Genomic DNA, 23,116 nt, shown 5'->3' with positions numbered 1-23,116 from the left:
GAGTTGCAGTTTGGCTTGTTCGAGTCCGACTAACGAGCACATGACAATGCGGCGCAGCGCCGTCTCGATACTCGTTGCCGTACGAGTCCCGTACCGGTCCTGTAACTACATGTACCTACCATGTAACTCCGCATTGCGCAACAAGGAAACGGCAGCGGCTGGAAAGCGCAAGACAGCTGAAACCTGGGATTGGAGCTCGATGTTCCAGCCACAACTCCACTTGACGCGGCATCGAGCGAGATATGCAGCTGTGGCTTTTCTTTCCTCTTCTTTTCTTTTGCGCATCTCGCACGACTTCAGTATCCAATATTTACACAGGAGCGAGGGATATTAATTGCCGAAACAACACACACCAATCTAACCACTTGTGCAACGATGAAGACTATATTAGTGACGCCATGGTTGACTGTGGCGTATATAAAGCTCGTCGTTTCGCAGACGAAGCCAGCTTCACCTGTACATTACCTTACTCTCGATTCAGACTTTCTCAATCACCCTTGACTCCGCTTCTTTGATTACTTGGACGCTTCCCTCACCTTGCAGCAACATGTCCGCCGATTACACCATCTCAGTCGAGAACAACAGGGGTGAGAACACGAACTACGCCGTGTTCATGGACACCCCTCAGTTCTCCGACGGACAGGAGCCTTGGATGAACGTTTGGTACACGTCATTCGTGCCTTATGGTGGTAGTTTTGAGGTCCGAACTGGGGTTGACTTTTATGCTTGTAAGTGAGGAATCTGTCGCCTACTAGAATAGGCATCGCAGACCGACCCCCTCCTGCGAGGCCACGTATATTTGATGAAAAAAGAACCACGGCTGACCACCCCAGGGACTGGCACGGTGCCCACGAACCCTGCACCCGGCGTTGTAGTCAACAGCGGCATGTCTTTGTTGAGCAATTTGGGCACACCCTCAAATCCTGGAAGTGAGTACACAGATATATCACGATACCTGACCACCGCAGGCTGCTACCGCCACTAGCCTGCCCTGGTGGCAGTAGAAGACACTCGCTAGCCGAGTTCAGCGGCTTGAAAAGCCAACCTGCGCACTATGACTGGCTGTACTAATCTGCGACTAGGCACCTTTGATATGAAACTCGTTCAAGATTTCCCGGTCCTGGAGGAGGTGTCGCCGACAGCTAATCCTGAATCGTTCCAGTTCAATACTGGGAGCGACCTCAAGATGCCAAACAATACTTACCTCGTCGGATTGGCCAAAGTGAATAACCGCGGTCAAGTCGCGCCAGTTGCATCGGTATGTAATGTGCCTGCCGTCCTAGAGCGCCATCACACGGTCTCAATTGTTGCCGATGGGTAAGGCTGACCACTGTAACAACACAATCCATAGACTGCGCCGCGAAACAACATGAAGCTCCAAGTTACACCGAAGATGAAATTTTTCGTTACAGAAAGTCAGCAGATTGCAGGCGAGATTGTCGACTATAGTTCCGTTGCCAGAGATGGAGCAACCGTAGACTTTACAGGTGGCCCTGGGCAGGGCAAGTACTATGCTCGTGTGGTGCAGACTAGTGATGGGCAGTTTCAGGTTACGTACTACGACAATTTCGAATAGCGCTGCAAATAGTCAAGCACAAATACTACGAGGATGACGGTGCCAGAAGCTTAATCTGGGGCTTGACTTTTCGTGTGCTGTATACTACTACCAGATTGCCTTCTTTTTCGCGCATTCTGCTGTTCTTGTCATGTTCATTATGAGTGCACCATCTACAGTGGGCAAGTTTTTAGAAAGAGGCCGCATTTGAGTATAGTCCCGGGCAAAAATGTCTTTCCACTCTGGAAATATAGCAGTAGCTTGAAAGACTAATTTTTTAGATGTTTCTGTAAGTATGCCCTATATAGCTTATTTTATCACAGCTTTAGCTAGCTTAGGCGCTTCTTCGTAATTACTTGGAAGTCAACTAGCGAAGAGGAACGCCAGTGAGCTTAAATTTTATAGCACATGGTCACACCTGATAAACGTAGACCGTCTAGCGGCGAATTTAATACTCTTAAAGCGGTAATTAGGACTTATCTGTCTTGAGATGGAATAACAAATGGTCACGTCAGGAGGTTTGTATGGCATGTGCTGCCATAGATACGGCTCCGTCTTCTACAGCTTGGCCTGCGGCTCCGTCAAGTCTTCAATCCTCTGGAACCGGTAAAAATAGTCGAGACTTTCTGGGTTCAGCAGCGTGCCGCTCGGCTTCACTGTCTTTCCGCAGATGATTTTCTTGACCGGCAGCTCTACCTTTTTCCCATTGACAGTCGTCTATTCCACAGAAGGATCGTCAGCATACAGACTCGCAACACCAGTGTCTCTCTCGTCGCAAATATGCATTAACACGTACCGGAATCTCGGGAATCTCAAAGATGTACTTGGGCACATGCCGCTTCGTCAGCGCCTTTGCAATCGTATCGCGCATCTCCTTGACGAGCACCTTGCTCAGCGACCCAGGCGTCTTCATCAGCACGAAGAGCAGCACCTGCTCGTCCATGTCCGCCGGCCGGCGCTGCCCGACGCAGATGCTGTCGGCGACGTGCGCGGCAAAGTGCTTCTCCAGCACGGCGTAGATGTCGGCGCTCCCGAAGCGGATCCCGCTCGGGTTCAGCACGCCGTCGGAGCGGCCCTGCATCAACACGGCGCCCGTCGCGGGGTGGACCTGGCAGAAGTCGCCCTGCGCCCAGACGTGGTTGAAGCGCTCGTAGTAGGCGGCCTTGTACTTGGGTCCCGGGGCTGCAGCCGTGGCGCCGTCATTCCAGAGGTAGAGTGGCGTGTTGGGGAACGCGGCCGTGGCGACGAGGTCGCCCGAGGTGCCCGGGGCGACGGGCCGGCCGTCGCTGCCGTCGTCCATGTCGTGGTCGTAGACGGCAATCGGGACGCCGAGGGAGCCGCCCATGCATCCGCCGCGGTACAGAGGGTTCAGCGGGTTCTCCATGACAAAGCAGCCAGCCTTGAGACGGAAAAGGTGTCAATCAGTGCCACTGTTGATCAACTGGAAGGAGGGAAGACTTACAATATCAGTACCGCCGCTTATGTTGGCCAGCTGGGTGTGCTTGTGGAAGCCAACATCGTAGAACCAGTCAAACGTCTGCTCCGGGAGCACCATGCCCGTGCACGTCACAATCTTGAGCGTCGAGACGTCGGCCATGTCGCGCGGCGCCAGACCGTTCTTCATGAGCTCCGCCATCCACCGGGGGCTCACGCCGAGAATCGTAGCCTTGTATCTCGCCACGAGCCGCACGAGCACGCCGACGTCGGGCTTGAGCGGGCTACCGTCGTACAGGATCGACTTGGCGCCGCCAATCAGCGCGCCGACGCCCGCCATGTACATGATCCAGCCCGTCGTCGTATACTGCAGCATGACGTCGTCGGGCGCCATGCGGCGGTGCAGGAAGCCCTCCTTGTGGCCCGCGAGCAGCATCGGCCCGACGCCGTGCACAATGGCCTTGGGCGCGCCCGTCGTGCCCGACGAGTAGTACACCACCATGGGGTCCTGGAAGCCGACGCGCACAAACTCGGGCGGGAAGGCGGCCGAGGCGCCGGCCGCGAGGAACGACTCCCAGCGCTCGACGCGGGCGAGATTCGAGGTGTCGTAGGGCCTGCCGGCGAAGCGCGGAATGGCAACCATGGACTCGAAGGCGCTGCACTCGGCGACGAGGCCCTGCAGCATGCCGGCCATCTTGTCGCGGAGGTCGATGATGTGTCCGTTGTACAGGGCGCCATCGTCGAAAAAGACAAACTGGACTGGTTAGTATGGCCGGTATTCTTTAGGGAATGCAGGTCGCACTCACCTTGGGGTTGATCTGGGTCGTCCGCTGCAGCAGGCCATTGATGCCCATGTCGGTCGAGCTGCTGCTAAACAGCCCGCCGAGCCACGTCGCCGCCAGGAAGACGAGCAACGTCGTGTACGAATTCGCACCCACGGCCACGATGCGATCCCCCTTGCGCACGCCGCGCGCCTCCATGGCCGCTGCCAGGCGTCCCGCATCGTGCCGAAGCTGGCGCCACGTCACGTCGCGGGCCTCGCCGCCACCCTCGCGCACCTCGGTCAGCGCGATCTTGTCGTCATCTTTATCCAAGGTGCCGCGCGTTCCCGGGCCGTGCTCGCCGCTGCGCTTGTAGAGGTAGTTCTCTGCAAAGTTGAGCCGCACGCCGTCGAACCAGCGCGGCAGGCCGTCGATGGGGACGGCCTCGTCCACGACGCGCGTATAGGTGCCCTCGTGGATGGTGCGCTGCGAGTCCCAGACGGCGCCCCAAAAGTCGGCACGCTTGGCGCAGGACCAGGCGTATAGTTCCTCAAAGCTCTAAGGGTGATGGTTGAGTTGAGCATGAGGGAAAGATGGGAATGCGTGAATGCGGATATTAGTGGTCAGGCTTACCTGCATGTTTAAGCCGAAGCGGCCGTTGCAGTCTTGCATAAACTGCCACATTTCCGTCTCCTTGGGGTTGGGATGCTCCCAGAGCTTGCGAGGCATGGTTTCCCGATCCATTACGTCGTGAAGTGCTATTAAAACCAGTGATGGTGTTTGTTCTGAGTAACAAGCCAGCCTCGTGTTGATCAGTAGTAAAGATGGCTCGCCCTCCGATCCCGCTCCGTCCGGGGTCCGGGGTATTCTCCGTCCCAGCACGCTAGCGCGGCCCCCAAAGACCGTCATACACTTACTCATATCCAAGCAAGTCCCCGTCTCGGTTTAAAAATCTCCACTCGTACAACCATCAGCCCGGATTGTAGATGATTCCTTTCATTTGCTGGGTTTTGGCCGAATTATGCGGCCGCTCTGTGGTGGTGTGGTGCCGTCGCGGCGTTTGACCTCCGTGGGCTTGGCTTGGGCTAGCTCTACTGCTGGGTCGGTAATTTCCCTGCTTCAAACCCATTTATTATTACTAGACCTCTCTTGAAGCAGTAGCTCGTCTCATAGTCCAACGTTCGTTTTTGTAAATTTCGCGGATCGCATTTACAAGCAAAGTACGTCGAGCCAGTTACTGGCGGTGGCATGTAGCTAACCTATCGCAACTCTCGATTGCCATATTAATTATGCTACAGCTCCGTTTCAGATATAACCATCAGCCTCATTCCACTCATATCCACTGAAGTCGCTCTTCTCGCCGAGCCCTTGGCCAGAAAGTGAAGCATGCATCATGTATCCCGTATCACCTGCGCGGATTACCGGGGCGGTATGAGCCGAAACTATGCCGACTGACCTTGACGAAATTTTGGTGTACATGTATGTGAGTTGGCTTCTAGTTCCCACACACATGAATTTCAGGGACAATAAAAGTTGGTCCACAAACCGTGGCCTCTTTTCACACAGCATCCAAGTACCAAAAGGCCATACTTGGTAGGCCAACTTTCATTTTCCGCAAAATGCATTTGCATGGGCTTTGCTAGAATCGACTCACGGACATGCAAGCAGATGTTTCGCCAGGCAGTAGCCAGCGGTGTACCAGGTTGAAGTCTCATGATTCGCGCGGTTTCTAATAGTCTTACGTTGAGCTTCATCAGGTGCTGATTAGCTGTTCACTGAAAACCAAATAATACAAAGTACACTGTCAATATGTCGATAACATGCTGGTAAAGAAGGAGAAAGAAGCTATTTTCTCCTTTCTTTTTAGATTATTTAAAGCATTGGTGCCAGCGGTAGCAGGGATTGAGGCAGCCAGAGTAACAATCTTCCGAGACTCTTTTCGAAGTGTAATTTTCAGTCTCCATGGTGGCATTCTTTAATCCAGTTTCTACCTATGGATGCTCAATGATTTTGATGGTTTGAGCTCCCGACGCAGCTCACCATGGCTAGACGAGCCGCGAAAAGTCCACCTGTGCGAAGCCCCATTCACCCAGCGTGTCATACTCCAAGAATTCTTGCACAAAACTATCAAAAGACTCTCCTAGCGCATCGTCCGTCTCCGCATCGAGCTGCGGCCGCTGCACCACGCCGGCCGCCTTCCCTTGCGACTCGCACAGTGCGGCTACCTTCGGCATATGCACAACTGCATCGCCGTCGCCGTCGAGCTTCTTCCGCAACAGTATCAGCTCGAATAGCGGAATTGCCTTTTTAATCGCCGGTATCTCCCGTAGCTGATTCAGCGCCAGCATGGTCTGGCTGATGGATATGCGAGACATGGAGCGGACAAGGTCCGATTCGGATGGGTCCAGCGCTGCTTCGAGATGCAGCACGAGTAAGGCCGGCATGGTCGTCATTCTAGGAGTGAGTTTGGTCAGCGGACCTGTTTGGCAGCACCCTGTGGCGATACAAATACGCACAGCGATATTGGAATCTTTTTCATCAGGTCGTTGGCCAGGATCTTGCCCGTGACGCCGTCGAGCTCGAGCATGGCGGAGCGCAGCCTTTGCTTTGCATAGTTGCTTTTGGGCGCATCCACAGATCGGAGCTGCCGCTGAATTAAGCGGCATAGCGTTGCCTCGTATCTATAGCTATTTCCTACCAGATCTAGATAATGAATGTTGCTATTAGGCGACTGGTTGCAGAGTTGCAGCTGGGTCGCCAGCGACATGCGCCAGACATCCAGTGGCTGCATCAGCTGCTGAAGATCGACGGCCGGATCTTGGGCAGCACTCGACAAAATTCTCCCGTCTGAAGTTCGCCATTAGGGTTCGTAGAAAAGGGGAGACTATGAGAAGTGGCTGCTAGCTCACATATTGCTGCCATTTTGCAGATCGCGATGAACAAGGCCTTTTGTTGGCTGGTTGTAGGGGGGACAATGTCTTGGTATTCTCGTGGGATCCGTTCTATGCGCCAATCGCTGAGTTTTGGTGCCTGCATCGCAGGAAGGCTGTTCAAGTATGATGCGTTGCGGAATTCGGAGACTAGATGGAATACATGGCGGCACTTGGAAAGATGAGCAAAAAAGCGTGGCTTTGTCAGAAACATACTGTAGACGGGGGCTTACATAGAGGGCCCAAGCAATCCTGGAATATAAGCCATGGTCCGCGTCGGGCTTGCAGTTTCGGTTTAATCTCGCACTCGAATGTAAGTCGGGCGACTAAAAAGGGAAAGGAAAGGCAGAGACATACCGGCTGTAGAGTCCAAGTTTGGTGGCTAGTCGAAGGGCATTATAAAACCAGTAGTTGAAGTCCTTGTCGGTGGGATGCTCAAGAAGTACCTTGGTCATGAGGAGCGAGCCTTGCAAGAAATCCAATGCATTGCTTTCCACTTGAAAGTCGTAGAGCAGAGTGGCTCTCGATGCAAACGTGGCTTGCGCTTCTGCTCGCTCCGCAAAGCCGCACTCTTCAATAGTTTCGTGCGGCACGTATAGACTAGACGCGGCCAAGATGGCGTATAGCAAGAAGAGCGAGCACGTTCCAGACTCAAAGTTGTGGATAAAGTCGCCCTTGTCAATGATGGGCGCGTACGGCTCCAGCGTCGTAAAGTAGCTTGTAATAAAGACAGCCCTGTGTCACACGTCAGGCAACATCGAGCAACATGGATTCACTCTTTCGTCTCACAAGTATCGCTTAGTTGGCAAGTCGAACACCTTCTTCTTGTTCAGGTACTCCTTGTCAATGTCGTCCAACTGAGGCACCCCATGCCACGGCTGGTCGTCATCATCCGGGTCAAACGGTGTCCCGGTCTTGTCATTCTGGTCATCAAGCGCACCGTCATCGACAGCTTCTTTCAATATGTGATAGTAGTGCAGTTGCGTCTGTGACTGACGCTTATCGATCGAGTCTGGGGCGAGCGCCTGCCGTGACGGGCTGTCGGGGCTGTGATCCCAGGCAAGAGACGTGGTACGCAACCTCTGCGATCTGGGCGTGGCCGTCTAAATCAAGCCCATGTTAGAGTAAAGATGTCTCCGTATCCTGCAAAGCATCAAACCCTCAAGCTTGTGTGACTAGCTCGATGTGGCGAGCAGACTCACCGTCGGATTTAGATCAAGGCAATGGCTAGCTGGCGTGGGGGGGCTGACGTTCTCGGCGGGCTCACCGGGCCTAACAAGCATCAGCTCTCTGTTCAATCATTTCGGACATTTATATTGAGAAACTGACCTTCTTCGTCGTTTCCGTGTCGCTGCTACACATTTCTCCGCGCAGTTCCGACTTACACAGCCACTGCACGGAAGGCCGGCGGTGGTGGCGTCGCACTTGGTCTTGCGGGCGCGGCACGGAACGCACGCTTTTGTAGGCGTTGCAGAAGCCATTTTGACCCTTGGCACTTCTTTCTTAATCCGATCCGGGGCCTTGGACCTGAAAAATTTGGAGAGAAGTGATGTGGTGGTGTAAAAGAGCGCGGCGGTGGCTTGCCTTTTAGCGCGGAGATTGATAACTGCTAATGCCGCGGCGTTTCGGAAATACCACAGCCTGGTGGTCACCCAAAACAGGATATTGCCGAAATGCCCGTCTAAGCAACACCTCAGTCTCATTGCCCATTTTCGTCGACTGACATGGGCTGCGAATGGCCCGTTTCGTAGGCCGTGATTAGTAAATATCGTAAAAAGAACGCGCACTGTGATCGAAATGGGAACGAGGTGGCTCCGCGGCCGCTTTCCAGAGTAGCTGATGCCGTGCACTTGGCCATGCCTGAAACTCCGGTCCCAGATCGTATAAGTAATTTCGACAATCACAATCGCTTTTAATTTCAGCAAGCTATTTTATCTTATTATCTGCATACTGGGTTAAAGATAACATCATGGACGGTCCTCGGCTCCTTGATTCTTCGTCAACCCCGGTCCTTCACAGCGACTCCAATCCAGCAGCACTATACAAGCGACTCCTCAACGGCCCCTCGCATTCCCAAATCGAGTTTGAGAAGACGCTCATCGGATCCTTGCCCGGTGTCGGGACAGAAGTCTGCCCTTTTCTCGTCAATTTTGTCCACAATGACCCCTTTGACCCCATGAACCTCCCACCGGGCCAGCGCTGGGCCATATCCGCACTTGTCGCCATCGGCGCGCTCATAGTAACCTTTTCCAGCTCTGCCTACAACGGCGGCATATTGGACCTCATGGCCCAGTTCCGCATCTCCCGCGAGGTTGCCATTGCTGGCGTCTCGCTCTACGTGCTCGGCTTCGCCGTCGGGCCGCTCCTGTGGGCGCCGCTCTCGGAAATCCACGGCCGCCGCGGCGTCTTTGTCGTGTCCTTTGCCGGCATGACCGTCTTCACGGTGGGCGCCGCCTGCGCGCGGTCCATGGCCGCGCTGCTCGTCTTGCGCTTCCTGGCGGGGGCCACGGGCGCGTCGGTCATGACCAACGGGCCCGGCGTCATTGCCGACATCTTCGACGCCTCGCAGCGGGGGCTGGCCACTGGTGTCTTTGCCATGGCACCTTTTCTTGGGCCCGCTTTAGGCACGCACTTTTTTCTTTATTATGGCTGTACAGATGTGTAGCTAACATAGGTTAGGGCCCATCATTGGTGGCTTTCTTGGCGAGGCCGAGGGATGGCGCTGGCTCCAGGGCCTAATGGCGATTCTGTCCGGCGTCATCACCATCCTCGGCATCATCTTCATCAATGAGACGTACACTCCGGTACTCCTCCGCCAGCGCGCGGAACGACTTTCCCGATTGACAGATAAAGTGTACATTTCCGCGCTCGATGCCGGCCAGCCACCAGCGACGCCGGGACAGAAGCTCAAAGTCGCGCTTATACGACCGTGGATCTTTTTGTTCCGGGAGCCAATTGTGCTGATCGCCTCCATATACGTGGTGATTGTTTACGGCACCATGTATCTTAACTTTGCGGCTTATCCCATCGTCTTCCAGCGCGGCCGAGGCTGGGGCATTGGCCTCGGTGGTGTGGCGTTTACTGGCACCGCGATTGGTGTTGTCTTGGCCACCATCGCTGCGTATGTCGACTACAAGCACTACATCAGGATTCAAAAAGGGACAAAGAAAAATATTCTTCCTCCCGAATACAGACTCCGATCAACCATAGTTGGCTCATTCCTCGTTCCTATCGGTCTTTTCTGGTTTGCTTGGACGAGCCAACCCAGCATTCATTGGATCGTGCCCATCATAGGCTCCGTGTTCTTTTCTTGTGGCTTGGTCATGGTCTTCATGTCTCTTCTCAACTACCTAATCGATTCATGTAAGTTCTTCTTGCTCTTGCGCAAGAGTAAATGTGGCTGACACAACTCCCCAGATGTCGTCTTTGCCGCGTCCGTCATGGCGGCCAACTCGGTCTTGCGCTCAGTATTTGGCGCCGCGTTCCCGCTCTTCACAATCGACATGTACGAGAATCTTGGCCTTCAGTGGGCTGGATCCATTCCAGGGTTCCTTGCCCTTGCGTGCATTCCATTTCCGCTCATCTTCTACATATACGGGGCTCGCATCCGTATGAAATGCAAGTTTGCAGCAGAAGCAGCGCACATCCTCGACACGATGATGAAGCAGAGCGCAGCTGCCAAAGCAGAAGCGACACCACCAGCAAACGAAGAGGCGAACAAAGACGCGACACTTTCGGGGCCAGAGTCAGAGTCTGTTTAGGTCAAGCGGCTTCACGCCCTTCACGGTTCTTTTCCGTAACCCTCTTTGTATCATTTATTGCGGATCTGTATCTGCTCCTACAACTCTACGAGCTATGGTTACACTTCACATCACAAAGAGCCTAGAATATAATTCATATTTTGTTTAATAAAAGCAAATTAAAGTCTTTTACAATGGGCCACACCAGTGGCCATGAACCTCATAAACTCCTTGCCATCACTTTTGTGCCACGTAAAACAAACCAATACAAAAAGATATGCATAGAACCAGCCTCCTCCGTAATCATCAATTGGCATTGCCACAAGAAGAACATATAAAGAAGAAGAAAAATCTGCCATCAATCACAGATATGGCATCCATAGAACATCGCACTGCGCCAGGTTCATTGGGTTCACTGCCTGGGCGACCGCATCAATGACTGTCTGGTTGGCAGGCAAGTTGCCCGAAGGGTTGTGCGCCAAGCTTGCGGCGCGCTTGACAATCGAGTCGCTGTTGACCTGCACCGACTCGCGCAGCTGGCTTTCGCTGATGCCGTTGCGGTGGCTGCTGGTCAGCCAGAAGATCATTTCGTCGCGCACAAAGAGCGTCAGCGCGTGCTCGAGCTCATCCTCGGGCTCCGTCAGGCATCGTGCAATCGCCATGACGGCGCACGCAAAGATGCCTTCGGTCGCCAGGGGGCCCATGAGAGTTTGCAGATTGGGCGTGAGTCGGAAAGGCACCGGCTCGGGGTTATGGAAGAATGGCTTGTTGGCTCCCATGAATGACATAAGCTCAGAGCCCCAAATGTTTCCTGTTCCGCGTGCAATATTCATCTTGGCAGGGTAGCGGTTGTGCATGAACAGGATGTAGGTCATGAATGTCAGCGACGACAGCTGATACGAGAACTGGCGACGGAACAACCAGAACTCGGCAAACTGAGGGAACACCTTTTGGAAGTATTCCAAGACGACAGTTGGCGGCACCCACTTCTCCTGGATAGCGTTGAAGACCTCGAGGCGCGCTGTTGGGGTCAGCTCTGGCTTGCCTTGGCTCTTATTTTCAAGCACACCGCGGAGTTTCTCCAGCGTAAACAGGACAGGCTCGTCCTTTTGCATGCCCGTACGTCGACAATGGTCCTCGTATATTCCATGCAGCGTTATGTACGACGTGTCCTCTTGCACAATTCTAATGTGAGGCGCCAGAGGGACCATGAGTGGTAGCGTAAATTGCAAGTCGCGGCGTCGACTCTCCTTCTTGCGTCCAAGTGTCTGGTTAAGTTGGCGGAAGAGCTGCAAGATGCGCTCCTCACGGCGACAGTGCCGTGCGGCTGGGTGCTGAACAGCCCACGAATGAACACTGCCATCGTGACCTCGCATCTTCAGACGACGATACGAGGCGCTGATAGAGCGTACGAGGTCGACATTGGGCAAGAAACGCTCGATGCGAATGAAGTCCTGGTTCTTATCCTTGTGCTGCAAGTACTGGCCCGGTACCTCGACCTCGTCAAACTTCTGGTAGCGGAACTCGCTCAAGTGAGGCGAAAAGGCTTCAAGAGGCGTGTGGCAGATGCGACGATCCAGCTTCTCCTCAAACTTGGTCCGCCAGCGACGCAACTTGTGGATATATTCGTACATTGTCGGCTTGACATCCACAAAGTCAGCCTCAAACGACTTCTTGATGTGGCTCGGGAGGATTGTCTCCGCAAAACGCGTAATATTGGTCTCGGTCGCGGAAGGGAGCTTGACGCTTCGGGCAAAGGATGAAGGCGTGCGACTGACGTATGTCAACGCATCGTTCAATAGTGCCACAATCAGTCGGTACGCATCCTCGTCAGGTGGACACTTGAAGTGCTTTTGAATTTGGTCCACCATGGTCTCCATTGACAGGGCCAAGAGAGGGAATGCTGTTTTGAGAACCGACATGATTTCTTCGGTGAGCTCCCACGGTGGCTTCTTCCCGTTCTGTGCTGCCTGAGCCGGGGTTTTAGCATCGGAGCCAGTAGCTGGAGTAAAGGCTGCTGCTGCGGTGGCCGGGGTTGCAGGCGTAGCTGCCGAGTCGCCTTCAGTCTTGACAGTGGCATCGCCGTTGTTGGCAGTACCAGGACGAGATGCGTTGTCGGGCTTGGGCGTTTCAGACTTGGACACAGAGGGTGAAGCGTTTGCCTTGTTGTTTGCCATGGACTGTTGTCGCTGGCGTGCCTTCTCCTTGGCTTCTTGGTTCTTCTTGATCACCAGCATATCCTCTCGGTTGGTGCGGAGCTGAAAGTACAGTGCCTGCGGGTAAGACTTGGCAATGCTGAGCAGAATCTGGTAGACGCGGGGCGCTTCCTTGTGGCCCAGGCCGGTAAGTAGCTGCGGGATATAAGTTATCCAGTACCAGATGGGGGTGTCCCCCTTGCAGTCCTCAAAACCCGCGGCAATGCTGCCCTTCGAGTCGTCAAGGCTCAGTAGCCACAATATGCGAGCAAGAAGCTTGCGCGATTTGGCGTTTTTGTAGCTACCGGCGGCCTGCAGATACGACGTCAGGGCTTGACGGGCAGCCATCAGATCGGCTGGATTCTCCTTAAACTTGCGGTCGTTGAAGTGGCCCCATTCGGCCCACGCCTTGGCAGCGCCAATGTCAAAGTACAAAGCAGTTCCGTACGCAGCATCGGCTTCGTCCTTGTGCTTCAGTTTCTCCTCGAACATGCCCTTCAGAGTGTAGAATTCGGCCTTCTGCTGAGGATTAAAGTAGTTGAGATTGGTGTTGTTGATCACATCCAGGCCACTGGTGAGCTCCTCGGGATTCTCATAATGGCACTTGGCTTGCTCGCGAAGCTTCAAGAAAGCTTCCTGAATCTCAATGTTCGGCAGAGTATAGATGCGGCTGAGCTGGCTGATGCAAACATCAGGCAGATTGTGCTTGCGTGCGACGTGAGCAAATCTGTTGATAATCCAGGCAGTCTCGTGGTAGCCTCGATAGGCAAATGAGGACGCAGCACCACCACCATTTTGTCCTCCAGGCTGAGGTAGCAGTTGCAGGTAGGTATGGTTAATGAGACCGAAGATGTGCTGTCGCCATGTCACAAGATCCTGCCAGGCAGTGATGTCATCCCAAACATTGGGGAGACGGTCGCGCCAGGCACCCAGAAGAAGCTTGAGCTCTCCAGATTTGACATCGAGGTTGGAAGCATTGGTGCTCGCCAAGCTCTGGCAGATGACACTGGCATCATGCATCTCAACCAGCTCCTGGAAGTTCTGCAGCAGGGGAATGTGCGCATTGGTCAACCGACCAGGCAGTTGGTGCCACTTGCGAATAGAAAGTTGGATAGCCTCATCGCAAACACGGCCGAAGTCAGTAATGGACTCCTGTTGATTGTGGTACTTGAGCAAGGACATGAATGCCTGGAAGAAAGCGCGGCGAGGTGTTGGCGCGTCCATGACACCCTTGATGATATTATCCAGGGCTTCGCGATGTTGATCTTCCTGCCACATCTCCGTGTTGCGCCAGGCACATTCGAGCAGCAAATCTTGGAAGTTTTCGTGCTTAGCAAAATCCTGTAGAATTTCCCACTGCTGTAGTTTCTGCGCACAGAGAACCCAGTGGTCTTCCCATAGCATGTACTCTGCTTGTGAAAAGGGGATTACACCTGTTCGCGCCTTGATTTGGGCATTCTCGTACAGTTTCTGTGCCTTGTCCCACATGCCATTCTGCTCGTAGGACAAACCGGCATTCGTCTCCACAAACTGGCAGCGGCGCCGCCATGTACCATAGAACAGGTCATCTTCCTGCAAAGACCCGTACAGTTCGACAAGAGCGTCCAGGTTACTTTCCCGGACAGTGGCTGAGTCGCCCATGGGTTTGATGGCCGCATTTTCGAGCTGCACAAGAGCCGCATACCACGCGTCATAAGTCTTGGCCTCGAACTTGAGTACATGGGGAGGCAGCTTGCACTCTGGCCAAGTTTTGCCGGCTCCCTCGACGAGGGATTGAACCACATTGGGCCGCTTGTCAATCTGGCGGCTGTGGTAGTCCTTGGTCAAAAGAGCGACAATACCTCGCTGCAGTTCAGGTCGCTCATCACGAGCCGTAGCAGACCAAAACATGGGGAATAAGGCCAGCCAAAGCTGGTGAGCGAGCTGATTGTCGGCATGCTGCAGCTGCGCGAGGGGTTCGATAATATCCTTGACCTTGACCTCGCCCAACTCCTGGACGAAGCGGCGGTGTTTCGACATCAGATCCTCAAACTTATCATCCGGCATACCAGTGGGCTCACGAGTCGTGTCCTTCGAGTAGACAGCAGCCAGCTGCGACGCCGATAGGACCCGGTAGTCGTCTGGATGCAGTTGGATAGCTGAGTTCATTTCGACAGCTCCAAACAGGAGCTGCGAGGCTTGCGCCAGCCAGTATGAATCGGCGAGGGTGTCCCAGTTCTGTGCAGTCAAGATATAGGACAAACGTACGCTAGCAGTCTTTGAAAGGCTTTTGTCAAAAATCGCCATGAAACGGTTGCGCATCTCGACATCGGCGGCTCTAGTTCCGATCAAGAAGGCATGTTCCATACGCACGGTGAGCTCGGTTCTGGTAATTCTGGGGTCCTCGTAGATTTTGATCACCAGCTCCAGGAACTTGGACAGCATTGTAGGGTCTTGCCTAGGCTCGAAGCACAGCATCTTGTGAAGCACAGCCGTCTTCTCCTTAAGTGTCGGCCACGTTCCTTCAACTCGAAATACCCAGCTTTCAACCATATTGAGAATCTCGGTGCAGAGATCGATGTGGAGCGATTTTTCGACCAGAGTTGCCAAGACGCTCAGAAAAGGGCGTCTATTGTCTCCCAAAGTCTCCATCCTTAACGCAACGACCTGGATTTCTTTGATCATCAATCTCGTCTGAAGCTCGAGCTCGTACGCGGGAAGTTCGCCGGTGGTAGCTGCAGCGTCCGGAGCGCGCTGGGCTCCGTTGGCGGCGTTCGACAGGGCGTTGTAGTGCTGAACATGTTCTCTGGCATGCTTGCTCTGGAGAGCCTTCATGAGAGAGGGGATATGCTGGTCAATGACAGCAGGTTTGCGGTCCTCCAAAGACCATAGAATGTTGACACCGGAAACGTAAGCGGCATTGTTCATTTGCTCAGTCGCAATCTGAGACAAGTAAGCAATGATCTCCGAAGTCGGTGCTTCAGGCTCGCCATCCGCATCGGCGTCTTCCATAGGAGTGTCCTCGGGGACAGCATCCAAGACACGCTTAATAGTGGACTTCAGTTCGCGGCCATCGTCGTATTTCTTGTCTTCGAGATGCAAGCAGTCTTGGATTTCTGGGTTTTCAGACTTCAGACATTTCTCCAAAACCTTCTGCACAGCGGGAATATTCTTTTGGATCCAGTCGTCCGACTTGGCATTCAAGAGAATGCGGACAACTTGCAGAGTATTGATTATGCTTGTAAGGAACTTCTCGTCGTATTTCTCTTTGTCGGATGGGTCGGCATTGAGAATAGCCTGCGTCTTCTCACTGGCGAGCATAACATCAGTGACATTGGGGAACAAGTCCAGTTCCAGGTCACCCCAGTACTGGCGTTGAACCAAGTTGTAGAGCAACGACATCGACTTCTTGCAAAGCTCTGTAGATGGCTGCGGCACGGGCATATTCGTAGGCGTTTGCTCCCGCGGCTTGGCAGAAGGGAGCACATAACGCTCATTAAGCTGGGCTATGAACTCAACGAGGAACTTGAGCATTTTTTGCCGGAAGCCGGGGGGGATGAAATACTCGGGCGTAGCCTTCGTAAGTGTAGGTGAAGCGACGGGCTGATCATTGCTGTCAAGCTTGCGCTTCTTGGAAGTAGGTGAGACCGACCCGGCAATGATACCGCTTCTTCCCTCAACGCGCCACTGCTCCCAGGTCCAAACCAACCACATCATGTTAAGAGCGAGCTTCTTGTGCTCGTGGGAAGGGTTTGGCGGCGCAGCGACCTTGCGTAGAGACGTGATTATAAGAACGGTGTACTTATCACGCGCGTCATAGAATAACTCTGGGTGCTTGACCAGGAACTGAAAGATGCTCATCATCTGCTGAACATTGTGTCCTTCATCAGCCAAGATGCGACGAGGCGCGACTTGCCAGGCAGGAAATTTCTCGCTGGGCAAAGTGGCGCAGCGTTTGGGCAGAACAGGCGCGATCAATTCCAGGGCCTGCGTAACCAAGGCACGGCCCTCGTTCTGATTCGTCTTCAGCAGAGACAGGTATACTTGGTTCACAATCTTAGTGGGCGTTTCGTAGTGTGCGATGAAGTAACCGATGACGACGTAGGCAGCATGCTTGTTGATAATGTCCTCAAGACGAATAAACGTCCACCCAAACTTGATGATGTCCTTACGAGCTTCTTGTAGGGTGGTGTAATAGTACTTGACGAGCATTGCCGACAATTGGAGGACCTCAAATCTAGTGTGATCAATACCAGCCGCGTCGTCCGAAGCCATGTCTGGGTGAACCTTCCAGATTTTGGAGCTTACAGCGTCGATGACTGACTTGTCCATGAAACGTAGCGGCTTCTCTTGTTCCGTTTGGTTCCAGCGTCTCATAACATCCATGGCAACAATTGGGTTCACAATGTTGTGGAGCAAGAAGTATTTTGTCTTGTTGGAAACGTTTCTGGCAGAGTACGCGTCCAAGCATCGAAGCACCGTCGTCTTCCAAAAATCGATTGAATCGCTGGAAATAACTTGGCTGTAGATGAACGAGAAGAGTGCCTGCGTCGAGCGGAGCTCCTCGGCGGTGACAGGCTCAATCAGACTGAACAGCGCATCCAAATCCTTTGGTGATCGTTCCAATGTCTTAACCAGAACATCCATGAGCTGTTCAGCTGCTTGGTGAGCAGGAAGGCGCATGGCAGCGGGGCATGTGTAGCTGCGGAGGTGGCTCTCGAGATCTTTGCCCATGTTCTTCAGCCAGACAAGATGCTCCTTCTTGTCCATCCATTCACACGCCTCGGGGTATGCTGAAAGCGAATGCAAGACGTGAATGGTATTGACCATGGCGGTAAACTTCTTTTCGTTGTTTTGGCCAACTACCTCGTTGCACTTCTTCTGCAGTGTCTCGAACTCCGCTGCGGCAACCTCGCGCATGGGGCCGCTGTCTGGATGTAGGAGCACTTGGGCAAGAAGTCTCCCGTACTTAAGTTCATCAATCCTGCCGAGTAAGAAGCCCCAGATCTCCTTGGCATATCTGTTCATGTACAGATACATTGGCAATCTGAAGGGGCTTTGGTGCGTCCTCCTTAATCGATCCTCAAGTTTGAGTAGGCAATCGATGAGTCGCTCTTTGAAGGTCTCGGCCTGGGTTGGCAGCAAATGGAAAATGTTCAGAATTGCCGCAATAACCTTCATCTGGGGGTTCTGTTCGAAGAAGGTGAAGGAAATCTGCTGCCAGGCGTTGGGGTCAACAATGGAGTCGACTTGATCCAGCAAGCGCACGCCAATCTCCACCTTGAAGTAACTTGTCAGCAGCTTCAGCAGACGGGACAGGTTTTCAAGACCGTTGACATTCAGGCGTTTAGGATCTGACAAGCTTTGCAGAACGGGACGCAGACCGCCTTGTAATAAGTCTTTAGGAAGCCGTCTATCGATGAGTAGGATGGATTTCAGAGCGTCGTTGGCCGCAGTAATAGTAGGCTTCGAGTCCGAGTACAGGCATTTGAAGAAGACTGACAGAATCTTGCCTTTGGTAGGTCCGTTGGAAAAGTCTTCGAAGGACATGGCAGTGCTTAGCAGCTTGATACATGAAATGCGCAGGTTAACAATGTGCTCATGAGTGCGGTACTCAGCTGGCTTGTTTGCCAAAGACTCATCACTAGCATCTGCAAGAGCAAGCGACTCCATGAGCAGTCGGTTAAGGTTGTCATCAAACTTGACCCAGTCGCTCTTGAGACTCATATGGTACGTCATAGCGTTGATATATCCAATCTGAATAGCGAAGGGCAAAGCGCGTAGCGGTTTGGCGTAGATGGGCTGCAAGAACCGATCCTTGTAAGGTTCAACCAGTTCCCAGACTTCGCAGCTAGCTGCCTTGGCAATGAGCTCAAGCGACTCCTTGGCGGTCTCGCGAACAAATTTGTTCATGTGGAATAACTCGTTGTTGAATTGCATGCAGATTTGCGCGAGCCGGGGCTGCTTCACTAGGGGTTGTCCCTGCTGCTGCTGGACGGGCAAAGCATCTTCCTTCTTGATTTTTTTCGTGATGCGGTAGAGAAGTACTTCCAAGCTGGTCTGGGCAAGGCATCGCGTCTTCTCGGGCAGATCAGACGGCATGTCCTTGATGACGTACATGAGCGAGCGAATGAATTCCATTTGCTTCGTAGCAACCCATTGATCGCCGAAATCGAGCTCAGTGAGGAGGAAGTTGATACCAAGACTACCTCCAGCCTTCGTGAACCACTCCTCTTCATAGCAGCTGTGGCAGAAGGTACTGCTCAGGTGGCTGAACAGGGGTAGACGGCCTACATGGTCGGGAGAGCCGAGCACGATGGCTGCGCATTGGAACAGATCGCGGATAGCATTTTGGGCAGCCTCGCGGACCTCAAAGTGATCGGAAGCCAATGATTCGACAATAGCATCGGAGAGTACACGAGTATCGATAAAAAGTGGCCCTTCACCAGCCTTTGGGTCGAACGGACTCGTGTTGCGCTTGAAGTCGACAAGTGACCTTCCAATTTCAATCAGGGCAAAGTGTCTGCAAATATCTTGCATGAACGCTGAAGCACTCTCCTTAAAGTCGGGGATAGAGTAGGCAAACATGACTGCTTTCAAAAGGCGCTTTGTTATTTGGTCTTGCTCGTCTTTCTTCGGAATGGACTTGTCACGGCTCGAAATCTCAAAGGGTGCAAAGTTGATGTCGAGTTTGCGCGCGAGCAGGTCCTGTGCCTGTAGTCGAACAACACGCGGCAAGTCTTCTGGTAGTTGGTCGTATCCAATACGCAGTTTGAGCTGTGTCTTGATGAAGTGCAGGGCTTGGCCTTTGTAGTAGTCCTCGTACTGCTTCGTTTGGTTGCTTTTGCCATTCTTGACAACTTCCATGAGCTTCTGGATAGCAAAATCGATACCTAGGTCGGCAGGGAAAGCTCTGTCATTCTTGGAACCAATCAGACGAACGTCAAAGCTCGACGAATCGTCCGCATATGTCTTGTAGGCGAGAGGTACAGCCGCAGTCATGAACTTGCGGTTTCGCCCTCCAAGCTTCCCAAGAATGCGCATAGTGGTATGCGCATGGAAGTGGTTATAGGGATGTGGTCGTAAATGGTCAAATAACGCAGTCATGAGCTCGTCGATAACTGGAGCCATGATCGGGTCCAGATAATCTGTAGTTAAATTGTCGACGCAAAGTTCCAGTGTACGAAGACCCTGTCCGACCAGATCAGTGCCAGCACGAAGAGCGACAACGAGTGGCCGCATGAGGAAGCTCAAATGGGGCAGTAGATGGCTCAGTCGTGCAGGAACTGTCAAGCATAGCTCGACGTAGAGATCCCTCTCTGCCGGCTTACGCGCAGCCATGAGCAGATTGTTGAGAACATCAAGCAGCATTTCTAGCAGTGGCAAAATCTGCTTATAGAGCTGTTCAAACTTACCACCTCCGATACTACGAAAGAGAGCCCGCAGAAGAAGGAAGTAATTGATGGGCTCCTCGGCCTTGGTCGAAAGTTCAATCGACTTCGTAACAATGTTGACCACGTGGGGGAGGAGAACCTGCTCGTTTTGCCCAGCAAAGAGAGTCACGGCCATGAACGCCAGCTTAAAGAGACGAATCAAGATGGAGGCCTTCTTGACGTCGGCCGAACCCACTTCGTCGATTCGGTCAATGAGAAACTGCAATAACATGCCGCAAAAACTCGGCGACGTCGCTTCACTGGCTAAGAAAAACTGGGGTATATGTAACAGCGCTGTGTGCTCAAAGATCATGTCGTACAGGTGTGGGATCTCTTGCTGAAAGACTTCATGGAAGGTGGCAGGGTCGATGCAATGAAAAACGGTGGCAAAGGTTTCCAGGAGATCTTTTTCCTCTTTCGAACTCGAAATCATGTAGAAATTCGCCATTTGCTCAACAGGTGAAGAGTACTGTGACTCAGTCGCCGGTTTCTCGATTTCATAGTAGCGGAAAACATAGGCCCCTTCACGGAAGAGCTTGACGATGACGTTAACCTCCTCTGCAGTGAAGCCATATGCTACTTCCTGCCAGTGTGACGGCGCGTTTGCTGGATCAATCGGGGTCCCAACATTGCATGTTCGCAGCTGATAAAATGTGTTTTTCAGGCCATTCATGAGATTTTTGAAGAGAAACTTGTTATCGACAACGGGGTCAGAACCTCTGTCGCGTGGATGCGAGGTCTTGATTGGCATGGCAGAGAAGATGTCGGTTTCGTCCCAGTCGGGAGGGTTCTCTTTATCGGCAAGATACGTTTCTGGCGCGCTGCTCTCCTGCTGTTGGTGATAGAGCTTCGAAAGTTTGACGGCGTTTGGATACTGGCGGTTCATGGCAGCAAACTTGTCTCCGATGGCGTTGAGGATCATCATGAGGTAGTGGCGGGCGTCAACTTTATTTGGCAGTTTCGCGATGCACTCGGCCATATTCAATAGAAGTTTGGCACTCATGGTCTGAAAGCTGGTTCCGGGGAACGGGTCTTGCAAATTCCTTGTGTAGACTTCGACCGTCTTGCGGATCTGCTCCGGGCTCAAGGAGTCTCGCACGTGGTGAATAAGATCCGCGAGCATGCTATAGGCCAGTGGTCGCATTGTCTCGTACACCGTCAATCCATCACCTGTCAATGTGCGCTCGTCGAGAAGCTCGTCGATTTTGGGTAGGAAGATTTTGCGGCAGTTATAGTTTATAATGTGACGAATGGCGATCAGAAGTTCCTTGCGCGTGCCAGACTTTTCCTTCGGACAGTCCTTGAGCAGTCGCACAACGATATCGGGTAAGCTTGGCAGGAAATCCGTGAGCTGTGAAGCGTGTGCTCGGAGCAGGTACGCTAAAAAGCTCATGGTTTTGACCTGAGCAGTGATGAAGTCGCCGAATGCCGCGCGGTTCTTAATGGCAGGGCTGACGCCAGTGTGAATTTTGCCCTTAGCGGCAGCCTCCGCATGCGCTTGCTTCTGTGCACTAGCTTGAAGCTGCAGTGCTGACTTGATGAGGGGGACGAATGCCCGGACATTTTGCTGAACGGTGTTGCGGTACACCTGGAATATCGACACCACTATGATCGGGCACTCTGAGAGGACCTTGAAGGATTGCATTCCCTTCAAAAGCGGTCGATTTTGCTGTTGAGGATCGGCGCCGAGGTCGTTTACAGACGCAACGGGCGAGGCGGGCCGAGGAGACTGGAAGTTTTGCGAGCCACCGGGTGTGGAGGGTGCGCCTCCAGCCACCGAGGGAGGAGCAGCGGCATTATCCAGCTGTTCACGCACGACCTTATCCATCTGCTCGAAGAGCTCTTGAATCAGCGACAGGAACGGCTGAACCTTGTTGGCCAGCGTCTTGTGCTGGTGGCGCATTATGTCGGATGTGATTTTGACACATAGCGTTGCGTTGTCTTCGTTGTCGGTGCGCACCAGACCCATGAGCAGGTCGACGACTTCATTGGCGTAGGGCTCGAGGGGCTCGGCTGGCGACGGCGCGCTGGGCAATCTGTGAAGGACCTCGAGGATGCAGTTTCGCAATTTCTGTGTCCGTGTTAGCTTGTCGGTGCATGTAGCAATGATGGCGCGCTCCGACATACCTGCTCCGGTGAGTTACTCTGGAAGATGCATGGTCCGCGCAAGATGTTGACAAAGATCGGCATCAACCTCTTGAGGAATGGGGGGTATATAGGACCATTTGTATAATGATCCAAAGAGTCGCGGAGCGTAGTGGCGGCTTCTACCTTTAGTTTGGTATCTGCAAAAAGTTGTGAGTATTCATTCGCCCTGGTGGATTTGCGCTCTTGTCGCCGGACATGCGAGCTCCAACGGACTGTCACATCATTTCATACCTATGTCCGCGCTGCTAAGTCGCTTTACGACATCATCAATCGTTGTCCCTGACATTGCTGCATTATAAGCGTCCCTAAGACGCGAAAACCCGTCCCATTCAAAGGGGCGATGCCGTGGGAAAGAAGTCGAAGGCGGCTATGCGCAGCCGTGCCTGTGGGGGCACCTCGAGGCTTTTGGAATATTTGTCGTGCGATGCGCTCTAGAATCTCTTGTTTTTCTGTATCGCTATGGTAAGGAGAAGTGTCGCGCTGCTCCGGTGAGCTCCGATGGATGGTGCGAGGCGTGGTGGCGGTGTTTGCGCGGAAAGAAGGCCTCAAAAGGGTGCTATGTAGGCATGGCCCGTATTGTATTGAAGGAGTCGTGGAATTGCAGCTCGCGTTGAAAATTAGTGAGAGCCAGAGGTGCTGGGGCCTGGCGCCGCCAAAACCAACTACGCTAGGGGCTGCAAGAATAATGATCCGCCACTAAAACCCCAACACGCCCCAATATCGGGAGTGAATCTAGTATTTTGCGGGATGATAAGGCACCAGTCCGTATATCGATAAGATCAAGTTGCATTTACCACTAACACGGGCTGAAGTTAGGCTGCGAAGAGAGTCTTCTTTGGTTGATCCACTCGAAAATAAATGGCTATCTGTCTGCCTTTACTCGATAATGCTGAATAGTTGATATTACTGCCTTTTTTTAAATAAAAAAATCATGGCTGAAT

At 53.0% G+C, this 23,116-nt stretch overlaps 6 protein-coding genes across 6 annotated transcripts; 2 read left to right on the top strand and 4 right to left on the bottom strand.

The window, feature by feature from the left end:
- Positions 1-547: 547 nt before the first annotated feature.
- Positions 548-1,576, top strand: LMH87_002560 (uncharacterized protein; the record flags this gene model as incomplete). The annotated part of the gene is made up of 4 exons (XM_056194035.1): positions 548-728; positions 834-929; positions 1,083-1,258; positions 1,352-1,576. The coding sequence occupies 4 exons, from the start codon at positions 548-550 to the stop codon at positions 1,574-1,576; spliced, it is 678 nt and encodes a 225-aa protein (XP_056051013.1).
- Positions 1,577-2,113: 537 nt separating this feature from the next.
- On the bottom strand, positions 2,114-4,671 carry LMH87_002559 (uncharacterized protein; the record flags this gene model as incomplete). The annotated part of the gene is made up of 6 exons (XM_056194034.1): positions 2,114-2,272; positions 2,352-2,954; positions 3,018-3,743; positions 3,796-4,308; positions 4,384-4,508; positions 4,668-4,671. The coding sequence occupies 6 exons, from the start codon at positions 4,669-4,671 to the stop codon at positions 2,114-2,116; spliced, it is 2,130 nt and encodes a 709-aa protein (XP_056051012.1).
- A 1,124-nt stretch (positions 4,672-5,795) lies between these two features.
- LMH87_002558 (uncharacterized protein) lies at positions 5,796-6,337 on the bottom strand (the record flags this gene model as incomplete). The annotated part of the gene is made up of 2 exons (XM_056194033.1): positions 5,796-6,204; positions 6,267-6,337. 2 exons carry the CDS (start codon positions 6,335-6,337, stop codon positions 5,796-5,798), a joined length of 480 nt encoding a protein of 159 aa, XP_056051011.1.
- A 203-nt stretch (positions 6,338-6,540) lies between these two features.
- On the bottom strand, positions 6,541-8,161 carry LMH87_002557 (uncharacterized protein; the record flags this gene model as incomplete). Its single annotated transcript, XM_056194032.1, has 8 exons — positions 6,541-6,597; positions 6,660-6,665; positions 6,844-6,852; positions 6,914-6,980; positions 7,038-7,415; positions 7,470-7,783; positions 7,883-7,952; positions 8,010-8,161. The coding sequence occupies 8 exons, from the start codon at positions 8,159-8,161 to the stop codon at positions 6,541-6,543; spliced, it is 1,053 nt and encodes a 350-aa protein (XP_056051010.1).
- A 488-nt stretch (positions 8,162-8,649) lies between these two features.
- Positions 8,650-10,441, top strand: LMH87_002556 (uncharacterized protein; the record flags this gene model as incomplete). The annotated part of the gene is made up of 3 exons (XM_056194031.1): positions 8,650-9,265; positions 9,360-10,043; positions 10,098-10,441. 3 exons carry the CDS (start codon positions 8,650-8,652, stop codon positions 10,439-10,441), a joined length of 1,644 nt encoding a protein of 547 aa, XP_056051009.1.
- A 341-nt stretch (positions 10,442-10,782) lies between these two features.
- LMH87_002555 (uncharacterized protein) lies at positions 10,783-22,461 on the bottom strand (the record flags this gene model as incomplete). Its single annotated transcript, XM_056194030.1, has 4 exons — positions 10,783-14,832; positions 14,968-22,098; positions 22,155-22,312; positions 22,407-22,461. The coding sequence occupies 4 exons, from the start codon at positions 22,459-22,461 to the stop codon at positions 10,783-10,785; spliced, it is 11,394 nt and encodes a 3,797-aa protein (XP_056051008.1).
- Between the last annotated feature and the right edge of the window lie 655 nt (positions 22,462-23,116).

Source organism: Akanthomyces muscarius, chromosome 3, assembly GCF_028009165.1.
Source record: "Akanthomyces muscarius strain Ve6 chromosome 3, whole genome shotgun sequence".
Classification (NCBI taxonomy): Eukaryota; Fungi; Ascomycota; class Sordariomycetes; order Hypocreales; family Cordycipitaceae; genus Akanthomyces; species Akanthomyces muscarius.
The sequence above is the reverse complement of the archived record's forward strand: the minus strand, read 5'-3'. Positions and strand labels throughout refer to the sequence as shown.